This window comes from Strix aluco, chromosome Z (genome assembly GCF_031877795.1).
Source record: "Strix aluco isolate bStrAlu1 chromosome Z, bStrAlu1.hap1, whole genome shotgun sequence".
NCBI lineage: Eukaryota > Metazoa > Chordata > Aves > Strigiformes > Strigidae > Strix > Strix aluco.
Genome location: NC_133971.1, coordinates 16,205,139 through 16,218,302, shown reverse-complemented (window position 1 = coordinate 16,218,302; position 13,164 = coordinate 16,205,139). Strand labels below are relative to the sequence as shown.

General features: G+C 40.6%; 1 protein-coding gene across 6 annotated transcripts in view; it reads left to right on the top strand.

The window, feature by feature from the left end:
* Positions 1–13,164, top strand: part of IQGAP2 (IQ motif containing GTPase activating protein 2) — a 131,866-nt gene that overhangs the window by 55,770 nt on the left and 62,932 nt on the right. For all 6 annotated transcript variants that reach the window (XM_074812123.1, XM_074812126.1, XM_074812127.1 and 3 more), the window contains 2 exons: positions 11,840–11,996; positions 12,474–12,551. In XM_074812123.1, the coding sequence (XP_074668224.1) occupies positions 11,840–11,996; positions 12,474–12,551 (235 nt within the window). The remainder of the gene's footprint in view (positions 1–11,839; positions 11,997–12,473; positions 12,552–13,164) is intronic.

The window sequence follows — 13,164 nt, the reverse complement described above, 5'->3', positions numbered from 1 at the left end:
TAAACAAGGTGACCAGTAACAGCTATAGCACTCTGACTAGGGTTGTGCAGCTGCTGGTTGCAACAGTGGCTTGGGGTACCACTGGCAGGGAGTCACCTACCTCTTTGCTTTTCAGCTGGTGGTTGACATGATGACACTGAATATCCAGAGGCATTCATGGCTTGCCCTGAGTGGTAGCCGCAGTGGGATGGTGTTGCAGGGCAGCAGAGCCTGGGTCAGCTATGGACAAGTGGTGGTTGCATTACAGGGTGAGTTAGCCAGAGCATGTGTGCTGGCTGGGGGGAGTCAGCCAACAATGTAGATGCTCATAGCTGGTTTGCCCATTCAAATAATTGAAAACCACTTTTTTTTTCTTTTGGCAGGATAGACAAAAATATTTTTTTGTCTATCCTGCCAAAAGAAAAAATATTAAGTCTTGTGACAGTGAGGTTCTTGGTCAATGCTAGGTGCCATAAACCATACTTGATATACCACTGACCTCTTCGTTGCCTTTGAATTAAGTGGTGTCCCAGTAGTTCACTTTTGCCAGTGCCTAATATCTTGTCTGGTAACTGGTAGGCTCGTAGCAAAGTATTTCTTGAACCTTTCTTACCGTCTTGAGTAACCTAACCTGAATACTGGGGCATACACGGTAGATTTTAATCACTTGGTGATTACTCAGATTGATGGAGATATTTCACTGTTTTTTCTTGAAGATGAGATTATCTTGCGTGTGCAGATGTTGGGAATGGTAATCTCAAAACCCTTATACTGAAGTGCTCTCACCAGACAGTGTGTATCCGTTGCATGAGATATTATTAATTACACTGTTAAATTTTTACCATGCTGATTGCAATCGGTTTTTTATTCCTAGCCTAGTTTTCAAACTACAGCTCTGCTTCCACTTTGTTGTATTGCTACCTAAGCACATATACAAGCTGTTCCAAGGGAAGATTTTAGAGTTTTGCAGCTAAATCAGATTGTTCTAACACTTAGTTTCTCAGGTCCATTTTCTTAAAGGAATGGTTTTATTCCTGACTCATAGTGTCTAGAAAGAGGTGTTTGAGATGCTTGTGGCTATTTTATGCAGCTTTTAGTCAAATATCCTCAGTAAAAATTCCAACCTGCACTAACAAAATTGTAGCTAGGTTTTCACCAAGAGCATGTATCCACTTATTGCATAGAAATTTCGGATATCATCCTTAGTGTAAATCAGTGTTAACTGGCTGCGTCAGCTATCTAGAAAACATTATGTAGTTTTGAAACTGGGATAACGATACAGTCCTGGAGGATACAAAGCTTTGTTCAACAATTCTTAGTTTATGTTCTGATGATAAAGATCAGACTGCAGAGCACTTGTGAATTTTTTTTGCTGTTTTCTGTTATAGAAATGATTGCTTATCTTCACCAGTATAAAGCAATACCATGAATTTCTTGGGTTTTCATTTCTTTGTGGATTATGAAATGCTGTTATACTGCTGCTTACATTTTTCTCATCTACTGCAGGCTGCATTTGTATGCACATGCTTCTCAAAAGTTTATAGATTGTTATTGACTAGGGTAGGGGAGTATTGTCTTTCCAGCTACTGAAAGTGAAATTGATGGAGGAGAACATTGCTTGCATAACCATAGGAAGAAGAAAACAGAAAAAGGTAACTGTAGGTGCTGTGCATGGAGTTTCTCACCTAAATGCCTTGGTTTTAACTTTTTCTGTCTTGTATTTCTTTTTGACATGGGACAAAGCTTAAATCTTGCAAACTCCCTCTTGTTGCTGTTTTGCAGTGTTTACATAACACTAAATGCTTTTAACAACAGTTCAGCCTTTCACAAGCTGGATCTTTCAGTCTTTTCACTTTCTTATACATATGAGAGAACAAGATGTTTCTTTTAATTCTTACTTGGCTGCTGTTCTCTCACTTTTCTTTAAGAGTCCCAGTTTCCTGTCTAGTAGGTGTACTTCTTGGGTCCTTTTTGTGGTTTCTGTACCTGTATACTTGCTGCTAGTAGCTTTCACAAAAGTAGCCTTTGTCAGATTATTAGACAGTAAAATACAAATACCCTAATCTGATCCAGTGGACTTGAATTGGTCAAGAAGTCAGAACAGCACCCTGCATCCTGCCATGCTTGAGTTTGGTTTCTTGCTCTTCCATAGTCTCCTGTGTGGCCTCGACACACTCTTTAGTCTGCACCTCCTTTGGGGGTTTCTGCTGACCCAGCTGCATCAGTTGCCGAGTAAAGGTGCAGGTCTGCAGGTATAACTGTGTCTTTCTGTTGCTGGTCTGCAATATGGGAGATGGCTTTAACACCTGCAAAATGTACAAGCTTTTATGCTGAATCTACACTGAAGGTACTTTCCTGGGTCACTTTTCTACCCTAGAAAAGTGTGTCAATTGTAGATGTGGTGGTAATGTTTATACCTGTCATCCTACCTGCAAGGAAAAGTAATAGCATATCCCTCGAGACAGCTGAGGACTAATACTTTCATGGAAGGTACTGTACAGTGGTAACAGGCAAACACATAAAATAACAGATCTGGATGTAAAATGATTGTATTGTTTTGATGTTTCTTTAGCTGTCTTTCTGTGTGTGGCTAACTTGACAGCTGCTAGAAACAACACATCTGGTGATGCACTGAGGTTTGAGAGAGGGTGAACAAAACATGCAGGTTCCCTGATGGACAGGTTTGGTTTAGTTTTCACAGCAGCTTCATCAAAGTCACTGTTGGATAGATCACTTCATAGAGACTACAGATCTGTTTTCTATGGATTTGTGTAGTAATTACTGCTGTGGCAGGGTATAGGCTTTGGGTAAAGACTTACTGTAACTGTCATTTAAGATTAGTAGGGCTATTGTGTGATGAAAGTGTGAAGGTTATCTGAAGGACCCATTATTGTTTATTTTACTGTAACATTTTTGTGGCTTGCCAAGAGCTCATAACTTCTCCTACTCTTGCACTCAAGTGGGTTGCTTGGAGGAGTCTGAGATTCTGCCAGGTCAGAACCCTTTAAATCAGTAAATCTGAAATACCATATGCTGTGTTTTTTGAGGGTGCCTTAAATTTTATTACCATACTGCAGCTCTGTAGTAGTCATAATAGAACAAAGCAAACTGCAGTAGCACACAGTAAGACAGTATAATATGCAAGTCTAAGCTATGATCTTGGAGTCTGCAATCACAGTGGTTTTCTAAACAAAAATGAGGTATTTGGGGGAATAATTTGTTTTGCAACACTTCCACACCAACAAATGCTGTACTGTCCTGATTGATTTGTGGAAGAAGACTCTTCAACTCGAATAGAGTTATAAAGCAGGTATGTTTTACTCCAGCCGGGGTGCAAGGGGATTTCTCCACAAAGCTTGCACCCCAACAGCACATTTTACCAAAAACATATAGAGTGTGGATATACATATTCATTGGATTACATAACACAAACATACATATGCATGAGTAAGGCTGGGTTAGCTCTAGAGGCTGGTGCCAGCAGTTTATGTTCTCTTTGCACCTGCGCATTGCCTCCTGGGGGGCGTCTCCGGGGGTCTTTGGGAGGAAGGCTTGTAGTCTTTCTCACTTTGTATTTTTCCCTGGAGCATGCGCAGATTCTCTTGGCCAATTTCTTGAATAACAAGAGTGTGTTTCAGCTGGTTTACTCATCCTATCTTCTTTAAGAGCATCAGTGGAACTTCTACCGTCCGTATATGGCTATCTTTACTCATTACCAAGACCCAACTAGTTAGAGCACATCTGTTTCCCAAGGACAAAAACATGATATTTTGCTGAACACTGCTGTTATTAGTAGATTTCACAGTAAACTGCTTTGTTTTGATGAACACAGTAGTCCTTGGTAAAATTCCACAGAACAGTCTGGGCAAGCAGGATTCTTAGCAATATTAAAACATACTATAAGTGATACTATAACTTGCTATAAGTAAGTAAATAAGTTGCTAAGCAGTTTGCTATAAGTAAATAAGTCTCAAAACAAGTAATCATTTCTCTGTATCATGATGTACAGACTGGTGAAATATTTAGATAAATTCATATGCTGAATTTGGCTTCCCCCCTTTTCAGATAAAAGCATTATTTGATTTCTAAGGGTTGGAGGGACACCCTTTCTGTCTGCATGTGGAATTTGCTATGGAGCTCATGTCTGCACTACCTAAAATTCCATTAGTGGTTTGAGTCTGTCATCTGTCTAAAATTATGCTTTCCAGGGGCCACTGAGCCACCACTGCCAGATTAATGCAGGAAAGACTTGCGTTTCTGCTGCTGTGGTTTCTGCTGCCTGTTGGAGAGAGGACTGTTAAACTCTGCAGCTGGGTGATACAGGTCAATCTGAGTTGTGTTAATTTAGCTGTACTGATTTTGCACAGTTTTTAGGAGAGGACTGCTCTGTTTCATCCTTTTCCCCCTTTTTATCCAAATGAAAAATCAATTCCTCCTGTAAAAAGGGATACTTCAGATGACACCTTGCACAGATACTTTTTCCCCCTTGAGGCACTTTGACAATATTTCCACCTCATTTCCTCAGATAACTTGTTGGGTACTGTTCTTTCTGCTGAGAAGAATTCGTTGAGGTTTCTTAGGGGGAAATACTTGCTGTGTGACTATTCAGCCTCCACCGGCGTGGCAAGCCCCATTACCGGTACTGCTTTCTCTCCTGCCTCTTCAGCATTTGTCCTCCGCCTCTGTCAGCTTGGAGCCAGGCCAAGAACAGGGGAATAAGACGAGGCATCCCTGTGACCATCAGCCTGGGCTTTGTTGGCATCGGCCCCGCTCAGCACGTTATCTGGCATAGCAGTTGTCTCTTTTGTTTGTGGTTTGTGGTTGATGCCCGGTGCTAAATCTTAATGTCTCTGCAAACAGAGAAGACAGCAAAACAAAGCCTTTCTGATTGCAAAGGTTGGAGGCTGTCACGAAACGCAGGTGCATGTGCTGTTGTTGCCTGTTGGGCTGCTGCTGGGGAGTCTCTTTTTTTCCCCCTCACCGTAGTAGTGCTGAGTAAACAGGACTTGGCTGCTGCTGGGTGCGCAGCAGCCTGCGATGCTGAGGGGCCGTGCCGGGGCTCCAGAGCAGGTTTCCTGAGGAGCACCTTGCCTTGTGGACTCTAATCACCGATTAACCTACATAAGGGATGGCTAGAATAAAACAGATTAAAACAACATATAGTATCTGTGCTGCCATCTTGCGAAACAGAATTTTATAACACCTTTAAGGCTATTTTGTAAATATGGCAGTGTTGCCATGGCAGCAGAAATCTGGTGTGGAAAAAAGTTGCTGAAATGATTTATTGCTGGTTTAGTGCACTGTACAGGGTGGGCAAATCGTCACTGCTGCTCACTTCTACTCATCTAAATTGAATAGGAAGTGAACCAGAAAGGCTTTGGTCAGGGAAATTATTGTTGCAACAAAATTCACGCAGGTGTACACAACTCAACAAAATGCAGTAATGCACAGTAAGATCCGTATTACTTTAATACCTTTGCACAAAGAATCCATACATGAATGTTTCATAGTTTTCAGTGTAGCTCTTACCGTATCCTCCCTGCTGAAACCATAATCACAAAAATAAGTTGATGCTGTTAAATCTAATGCTAGCTGGAGACCCAGTATGCAACTTCGAATTTGAACTGACTTATGGAAGGGTAAAAATTAGAACACTACAAATTAATCTAAAATCTCTTGCTAGAGGATTTGATGCTCATTTTACATGCTGAAGTTGAGATCTTGTGTAGCCAAGTGATTCACGGTATCCCCCACAATGCTATCTTCATGTTACTACTTGTATGCAACATAAGAGAAGTGGTGACTGGAATGACCTGCATCACACCTTCCTTCCCTGCACTGTTTCAGTGACCCACAATCAGAAAATGTTGACTTCTTTCAGTATGTTTTTAGGATGAATAAAACTTGAGATTCCATAGAGACTGTCACTGGAGTATGAATCTAGACTCAAATTTAGAAGATGAATTTTCCAGGGTGGCTGGCTCCAGGAGTTAGTTGGCTTAAGTCAGAGCCATCTGCTGCCAAGGCCCCCAACTGTAAGGAAGATTTGGGGCTGAATGCACCAGAATGTTAGAGAAAAAAAAAGGTCTGAAGAAAGTAGTTTTCTCAGCTGACTGCTGTGTCACTGCTCCCCACAGCCTCCAAGTGGAACCTCCAAGCTTGTGCAGTTCTTTTATGCAATCACACTTTTTGCTGTGATGGTATTCAAATTATTGGTATGTATTTTCACAGAACGGCTGGAAAATTTGTACATATTTGCTCTGGAAATAGCTTGTGGCTGTCTGTGAAACAACGTATTTCTAGGGTTTCTGATTTAGGAGATGTATCATGCTAAAGCTCGCAGTCTAATGAAAACAAATTCCAAAGTTAACACAGTCTTTCCTTATAAACAAATCAATGCCACCATCACCACTCCTGCTCAGCCAAGCAACACAACAAGCTTGCTTCTGCTGCTCTCACTCTCCTTTTTAAAACAATGTTTATGGGACTGTTGATGGAGAAGAAAATACATTTTTTGCATTTAAAAAAAAAAAAGGAAAATTGAAAGTTAAGAGCTAAGATTTCTTAACAAATCTTTAGATTCAGAAACTAGAGACATAATAATGTGAAACTCTTAACGGTGAGTTTTCATGCTTTAGACTATTATATATTTCTAAGTATCTTAAAATAAAAGTTTTGATTTAAATATAATCCCACCACTATAGACATTTAAGTTAGAATCTAACATTTTGCTTTGGGACTGATCGTTGCTACTCATTTTCTAGCAACAAGGTTTTTTCACCCTTTGTTTGGAATGAGATGGCTGTATTGTAATCTCTAGGTCAACTGTCTGTTTCACTTCCCCACAGTATGCATGTGCTGAACCAGACTGAAAGGCTGTGGTTGTGAGCCAGGGAGGTAGTAAATGAGTGGTACCATGTCTTCACTATACTTTTTTCATAGCGGCATCCAGTGCTCTGAGTTTTGTCTCTGGAGTCCTGCCTTTGCTTCTCCAAAGGTCTTCTTCCCAGGAGGTAAAAACCTGGTGTTCTTGGATCCACATCTTGCACGTAAATCTGAAAGGGCGGGGCAGCGCAATTATAAATTTTACTGCAATATCCAGTGTGTGTCATATGTGGTGGGCTTTGGGTGGGTTATACAATGTATTCTCTTCTCTCTGCTAAACACTGGCTCCAGCTTTTCCAGTCCCTTAGCCAGCCGTGTGTGCATTGCTGACCATGCAGATTGTCAATGACAACTTCATAACTGGTTAAGTTCATAGTGCAGCGCTGGTGCTTCCAGTTCCTTTAACCTTGACTTGAATGAGATTCAGGGGTTTTTTTTGCTTTTAAAGTGCAAGCCTGAGCTCATTATACTGCTGGTGTTTTGCATGGTCAGATGTGGAAGCTGGAATCTCTTAGTGAGCAGAGTGCTGTTTACTGCTCGTGGGTCTGGCACAGAAGTCATCACTGTTATCTTGCCAGAAATTCACTGTTGAACTGCTCTGCCTCAGACTGCCAAGAGTCAAAACAGAATTGACAAAGCAAAAAGAAATTTTACCTCAATACTTGCTCCTGGAAGGTTTTCCAGTACTATGTATTGGAATGAAAGTTTTGGAGATTTATTTCCATTGATGAGGTCTGGGTTTGGGTTTTGTCTTAGGCAAATCTTTTGTTTCTGTGCTGTCAAGTACTGCAGTAATATGAAAATAAAAGCAGGCTGTATTTAGACATACTGGTGTATGATCTCAAGTGTCTCTGTTCAGGAATACATCTGTTTACACATGTTTGAACCTAATGATAAGACTAAAATTGGCATAGGTAGCTCTGCAGGACTGTTCTAATGATAGCTAATTTTTGGTGGTGCTACCCATGACTTCAGGGATATTGCATGTTTTGATCTGCTTCTGGAGATTGCCTCTTGTCCCTCCACCATGGAGTGGGGTTTGGGTATAACTGTAATGAGTGACCAAGTCAACCATCATGTTCAACACCGTGGCAGTTTTTCATGGCATACCTCTGTTATTAAGTTAATGTTTAAAACACAGTATTAGTTATGGGATTGCATTGTAGAAGAAGAAATGCCAGAAATGCACATGCACATTTGATAGGTATAGTAGTCTTATTCCACAAGCTTTATACTGAAGAAAAACATACCTTCTAACATGGAGTTATAGGCCCTTCCTCTAGTTTAGTCATGGTATTAACTAGTTTTTGTGGGGAACAGTTTCTGCAACAGACTTAAATCTAATGCTGATGCTGCAGTACTGTGTGCTCAGGAAAACAGTGGGTGAGCCAAAGGCAGTGCTGATTTTTTTTAGCTTCGAAGAAAAATAAATTGCTCCAAAGGTACCTATAAATCCTTATTGACAGGTAAATATTCTCTGTTTCACTTAAAGAAACAGAAGTAAAAGCTTTTCTGTTTTTTTCAGTCCAGTCTACTCCTGCTGTCGGCACCATGTCATATAACTTTCATAAACTCACTAAACTGTGTCTTAAAAAGCAGAGCCTCTCAACCTTAAAGTAATGCTTCTTTCTGTTTAAAACCACAATTCCCATTTAACTGAATCAGTGTAAAGGGAACAAAACTAGTGTAACTGCAAGCACTGAGGAGAAAAGTGCTACAGATGTCTCAATAAATACTAGGAGAGAGAATAAAAGACTTGAACACGTGCATGTTTGCATAACTAAAACTTACAAGGTTGATGGTATATTTGTAGGATTTCATGCTGCAGGTCCTGAGGTTTCTCCTTCCTCTGATTAAACATGTGCAAAATGGGAGTAAATCTTTTCACAGTAAATTTTGTTGTAGCTAAATTCTGCAGCTTCCAGACATGGGTAAAACTTGTCTTATATGTAACGCAGATGTATCTGTGTTCTCAGTCTTGGAGACTGATTCCCAAAAGCTGAAAGTTACAGTTGTCCTACTGCAGACCTGTGAGTTTCTCTAGAATGGGTACCACTATATTGATCTTTACCTATCTTTAGGAAAGAAGCTCTTTGCATCTTTCAGGTCTGCTCCATATACTTCTCTCTGTTTTTCCCTTTTTTTTTTTTTTTTCACCGAATTAGTAACATTCTCCTTCTGGAAAGACATTGTTTGCTTGTTTGTTTATCTAGACTTCTTGGATTGACAACAGTACACTTCATTACCCTTTCCCCTCTCCTCAGTTTCTTTGCTTCCTCATTTTGTTCCCTGTTGTTCCTTAGTGTATTGCATTAACCCAGTAGACAGAGTAGCGTTCCTATCCAGAACAGGATAGTTCCAGATTAATCTTAAAGGCTCACCACCATGCTGGAGACAACTCCAAGAGTTTTGCTGTTGTTGAATAAGGAGGTTTGAAAAACTGAGAAATAGCTTTCACCTTGGTTCAGCATCTCACTTAGAGCTTGGGGAATGACTCAATTTTATGTGGACCCTTTTATAAAACCAGACCCAACCCAAATGCCTCCTTTCTTCTGCCTTTTCAAACCAGCAGCAGTTATGAATAGTAAGCTTGTTGTCACACAAACATGAATTTGGAGGGTTATAAATTATAACCTAGACCTGCTCTGAACCTACTGTTCTCTCCTAGTGTCATGTCAAGGTTGCTATTAGCCCTTCCTTTTTAACACTAAGCCACGCCTTGCTAATGGACGTTTAACTATAAGGCTGTTAAATGGGATACCTGGGCCAGTGCTGACACATGGATCTCTTTCTGCTGGTGAACCTCAGTTGTATGGTGAAGGAAAGCCCATGGAAAAGCTGCTTGTGATAGCAAGGCTTTGTGAGAGAGTAGTCCTGCACCAACTGGTTTGGGGCCAGGGGAAAGCTGCCTCTAAGTAGGAAGGTTTTGTACCAGAAGGAAGAAAAGCAGCTTGGGGGGGCACATGTGTGTATCTTAAAAGACAGTTCCAATGTAATCTTTTTTGGTGCCCTGCACTGAAGATCTCACAAAAATGTTTTCATAAGAAAACTGAGAATTAGAAGTGTAAAGGATCCAGTGCATGGTACCAATGCTGCTCTGGGGGCATACAGTTCATCTCACTGTAGATGGTCTATTGGGCAACAGGGGTTAGCTTCAGCTCATGGTGAATACCTCCTGTGGATCAGCTAGCTGTTTCTGCTATCCATATAACTCTTCTCCAGAAGACACATTTTTAGGAAATAAATTCTATAGAAAGAGCTAAATGGCTCAGGTGAAACCCACATTTGCTGGGAGTACACAGTCTTTGTCTTTTTTCTTCCTAGTCCCCCTTTTTGAAGAACTCAAATGCGATATTTTGCATTAGTGTGTATATCTATTTACTCTGTAGAATGTCATTAGTAAGGCTGACTTTTGTGACTCTTGGTATGGACCCATAACACATGAACATGCAATGCAGGATGGAGCAGAGAAACATGTCAGGGATATGATTTTCCTCACTGAAGCAGCTTTTATACCACAAACTACAGTTCTCCTAGTGACATTCACTCCATGCAATTTTGTGTGATACTGTCCCAGATTTATGGCTGCTGGTTTCCTGAAGAGCTATTTGGGTAGTCTGTGCTTCAATGAAAGAACTTTCATATGTCCTGTAACAAATCCAAAAGTGTAATGGAGTAGATCATTTGTCTTGAGTTTTAATGTGAAACAAAATTATGCAGTGAGCTGCTTTTCTCTGGTGTGGGAAAAAATTGGCTCATTGTCAAGTTGGATCACAGCTTTCTGGTTTCTGAAGTCACTCCTGTGGAGTTGATGTTAGATTTGTAATGCTGTCTCACACAGCATAGAGCAAGGCTGCCTCAGTGACATAAGTGAACTAATGTCTTCAGCTTTGTTTTTGACCATTTGTAATGGTATTAATGTCCTTCAAACAAGAGCAGAGATTGTCTAAGCAAAAAAATAAAAAAATATTGGGAAAGAACTAACCAGATTTATAGCTCTTGTAATGTGATTTAGCTGCTAGAAGAATAATATCACAGGGCCAAAACACGTAGGCCACCAATGTAAGGAACTTCTGGTCCAGTGATTAGGATGCTAACTTTTCAGGAGTGCTTGGGTAGCAGTTTCTCTTGGTTATTCAATATAAACACACTGGATAACATGGTTTAATGTCTGTTACTGGTCTTCTAAACTGGTTACTTATTTAATAATTACTGTTTTCTATCTAGTACCATGTCAATCACATCTAAGGCTCAAAAACATAACTACTTTACCACCTTGAAAGATTTAGTCACTGTTTGATGAGAAATCATCCCACCTGATGGGTGGCAGGAATGTTTTGGCCAACTCATTGCCAGGCAGACCTCAAATGTGTAAAGAACGTTGGACTGTTTAAACAAAAAGCTTCACTCCTTTCTCTAGCACTGGCACCATGTGTTTCATGGGTGAACGTGGAGAGCTGCCACATGTTGTGGGAGGAGTGCTCTGTACTGAGATGAGCATTGCTGTAAGCTTGAGTTGCAGAACATGTTAGCTGCAGGAACCAGCCTCACCCAGCACATTTCTGGCCTTGATGCTCTCAAGCTTCATCCCTGGCATAGCTACTACAGAGTTTTTTAAACACAAACATCAGTAATACACAGCACTTCATGTTTTTCTCCTGGTTTCTGCTTAAATTACTGTCTATTTAAAAGCCTAGTGATGATCAAAAGATCTAAGTTTGACCCCTTAGGGGATGTATACTTCAAAGCATGTTGTTTGGTTATTAATGGGTCACGATCACATAATGCAGATATGACTCTCTAGTCATTTTGATCTGCCATGTGAATGAATATGAGAGTTTTCTCTTTAGCCCATGCCCTTTTCTCTTATGTTTATGTTGTGGTAGTGACATTAAAAGTACAATGGCTGTGGGTGAAAGGTGTCACTTATACTAAAATCACAAATAACAACATTTCTCAAATGATGTCTCTGTAGGTGGATGGAGGTCTGCTTGGAAGAAGAGCTGCCCCCAACTACAGAACTGGAGGAAGGCTTAAGAAATGGTGTTTACCTTGCCAAGCTCGCGAAATTCTTTGCCCCTAATGTGGTGTCAGGCAAGAAGATCTATGATGTGGAGCAGACACGCTATAAGGTAATAACTTTTTCAGTTCTCTCACTGATGAGACAAAGTGTAATGTCTTGTCTTCCAACTCTTAGATACACAAGTATGGTCAAGTAGCTTTCTGTGTACCTCTTTCATAAGACTGTCGGGACTAGATGAAAGACACACAGCACTAAGAAGCCAACATGATGTTAGAAATGCTTTATCCTTAGAAAAACTGTGTTAGTGTCACTTAATGTTTTTAAAGCTGAATAAATTACACTTCTGGTTCCAGGGAAAACATGAGTCTTACCATTCATACAATTATTTCTTATTAGGAGTAGGATCTAAAAGCAATTCAGTAAATAAATTTTGTAACTATTCCAAATTTTCCTCATCTTGGGAAACAAGGAAAAATTTTCTGAGTTCAACTTCAGGATATGAAACTGGGAAGCAACAGGAAGAACAATAATCAGAGAATTTGCTTCATGTGATTTTGATAATCTTTTCCTTCTATGTTTCCAATAGAGGTCTGGCCTTCATTTTCGGCACACTGACAACACTGTGCAGTGGTTAAGAGCAATGGAGTCCATTGGTCTGCCTAAGGTACACCATTAAGTTTTAGCAAAGAAACTGGCTCAAAGTACTGACTCACTGAGATCCCCTTTCATGTGCTTGAGCATAAACAGTTGTTTACAGTAAGTCTACAGGGAAGGGGTAATTCAGGAAACAAATCTGAAGAGAAGATAATGTTGAAAACAGTGGGAGTGTCAGCTATGTGCTGCTGCTGGTGTGTGTGGGCTAAGGCTGCTCTGAATGAGTGTTGTGGGTGGAAATGCTCGGGGTGCTTCTCCCATGGGAAGGCAAATGGGCCACTAGCAGTGTTTTAGCTATACCTTATTACTAGTACAGTCTCTGGGGGCCTGAAAGGAATATGGTTTAAAACAGAAAACTTAAATATTTGTTTCCTTTAGGTTACTACCTCTCACCATGTCTCTTGCTGCCTCTTCTTAATGTACATCCCACTTTCTCTGCCCGTACCCTGTTTTCAGACTGTCCTTGCACACTCCAGTGCATCTGCGTGGCTGTGCTGCTGCTTCTCTTCTGTCAGCTGCTTTCTTGGGTCACCTCTCATATTTATCTTCCTCCTTGTGGGTCTTCGCTTGTCATCTTCCCCCTCTGCTGCTGTTTCTGGGCACCAGTGAGTGTTTTTCAGATG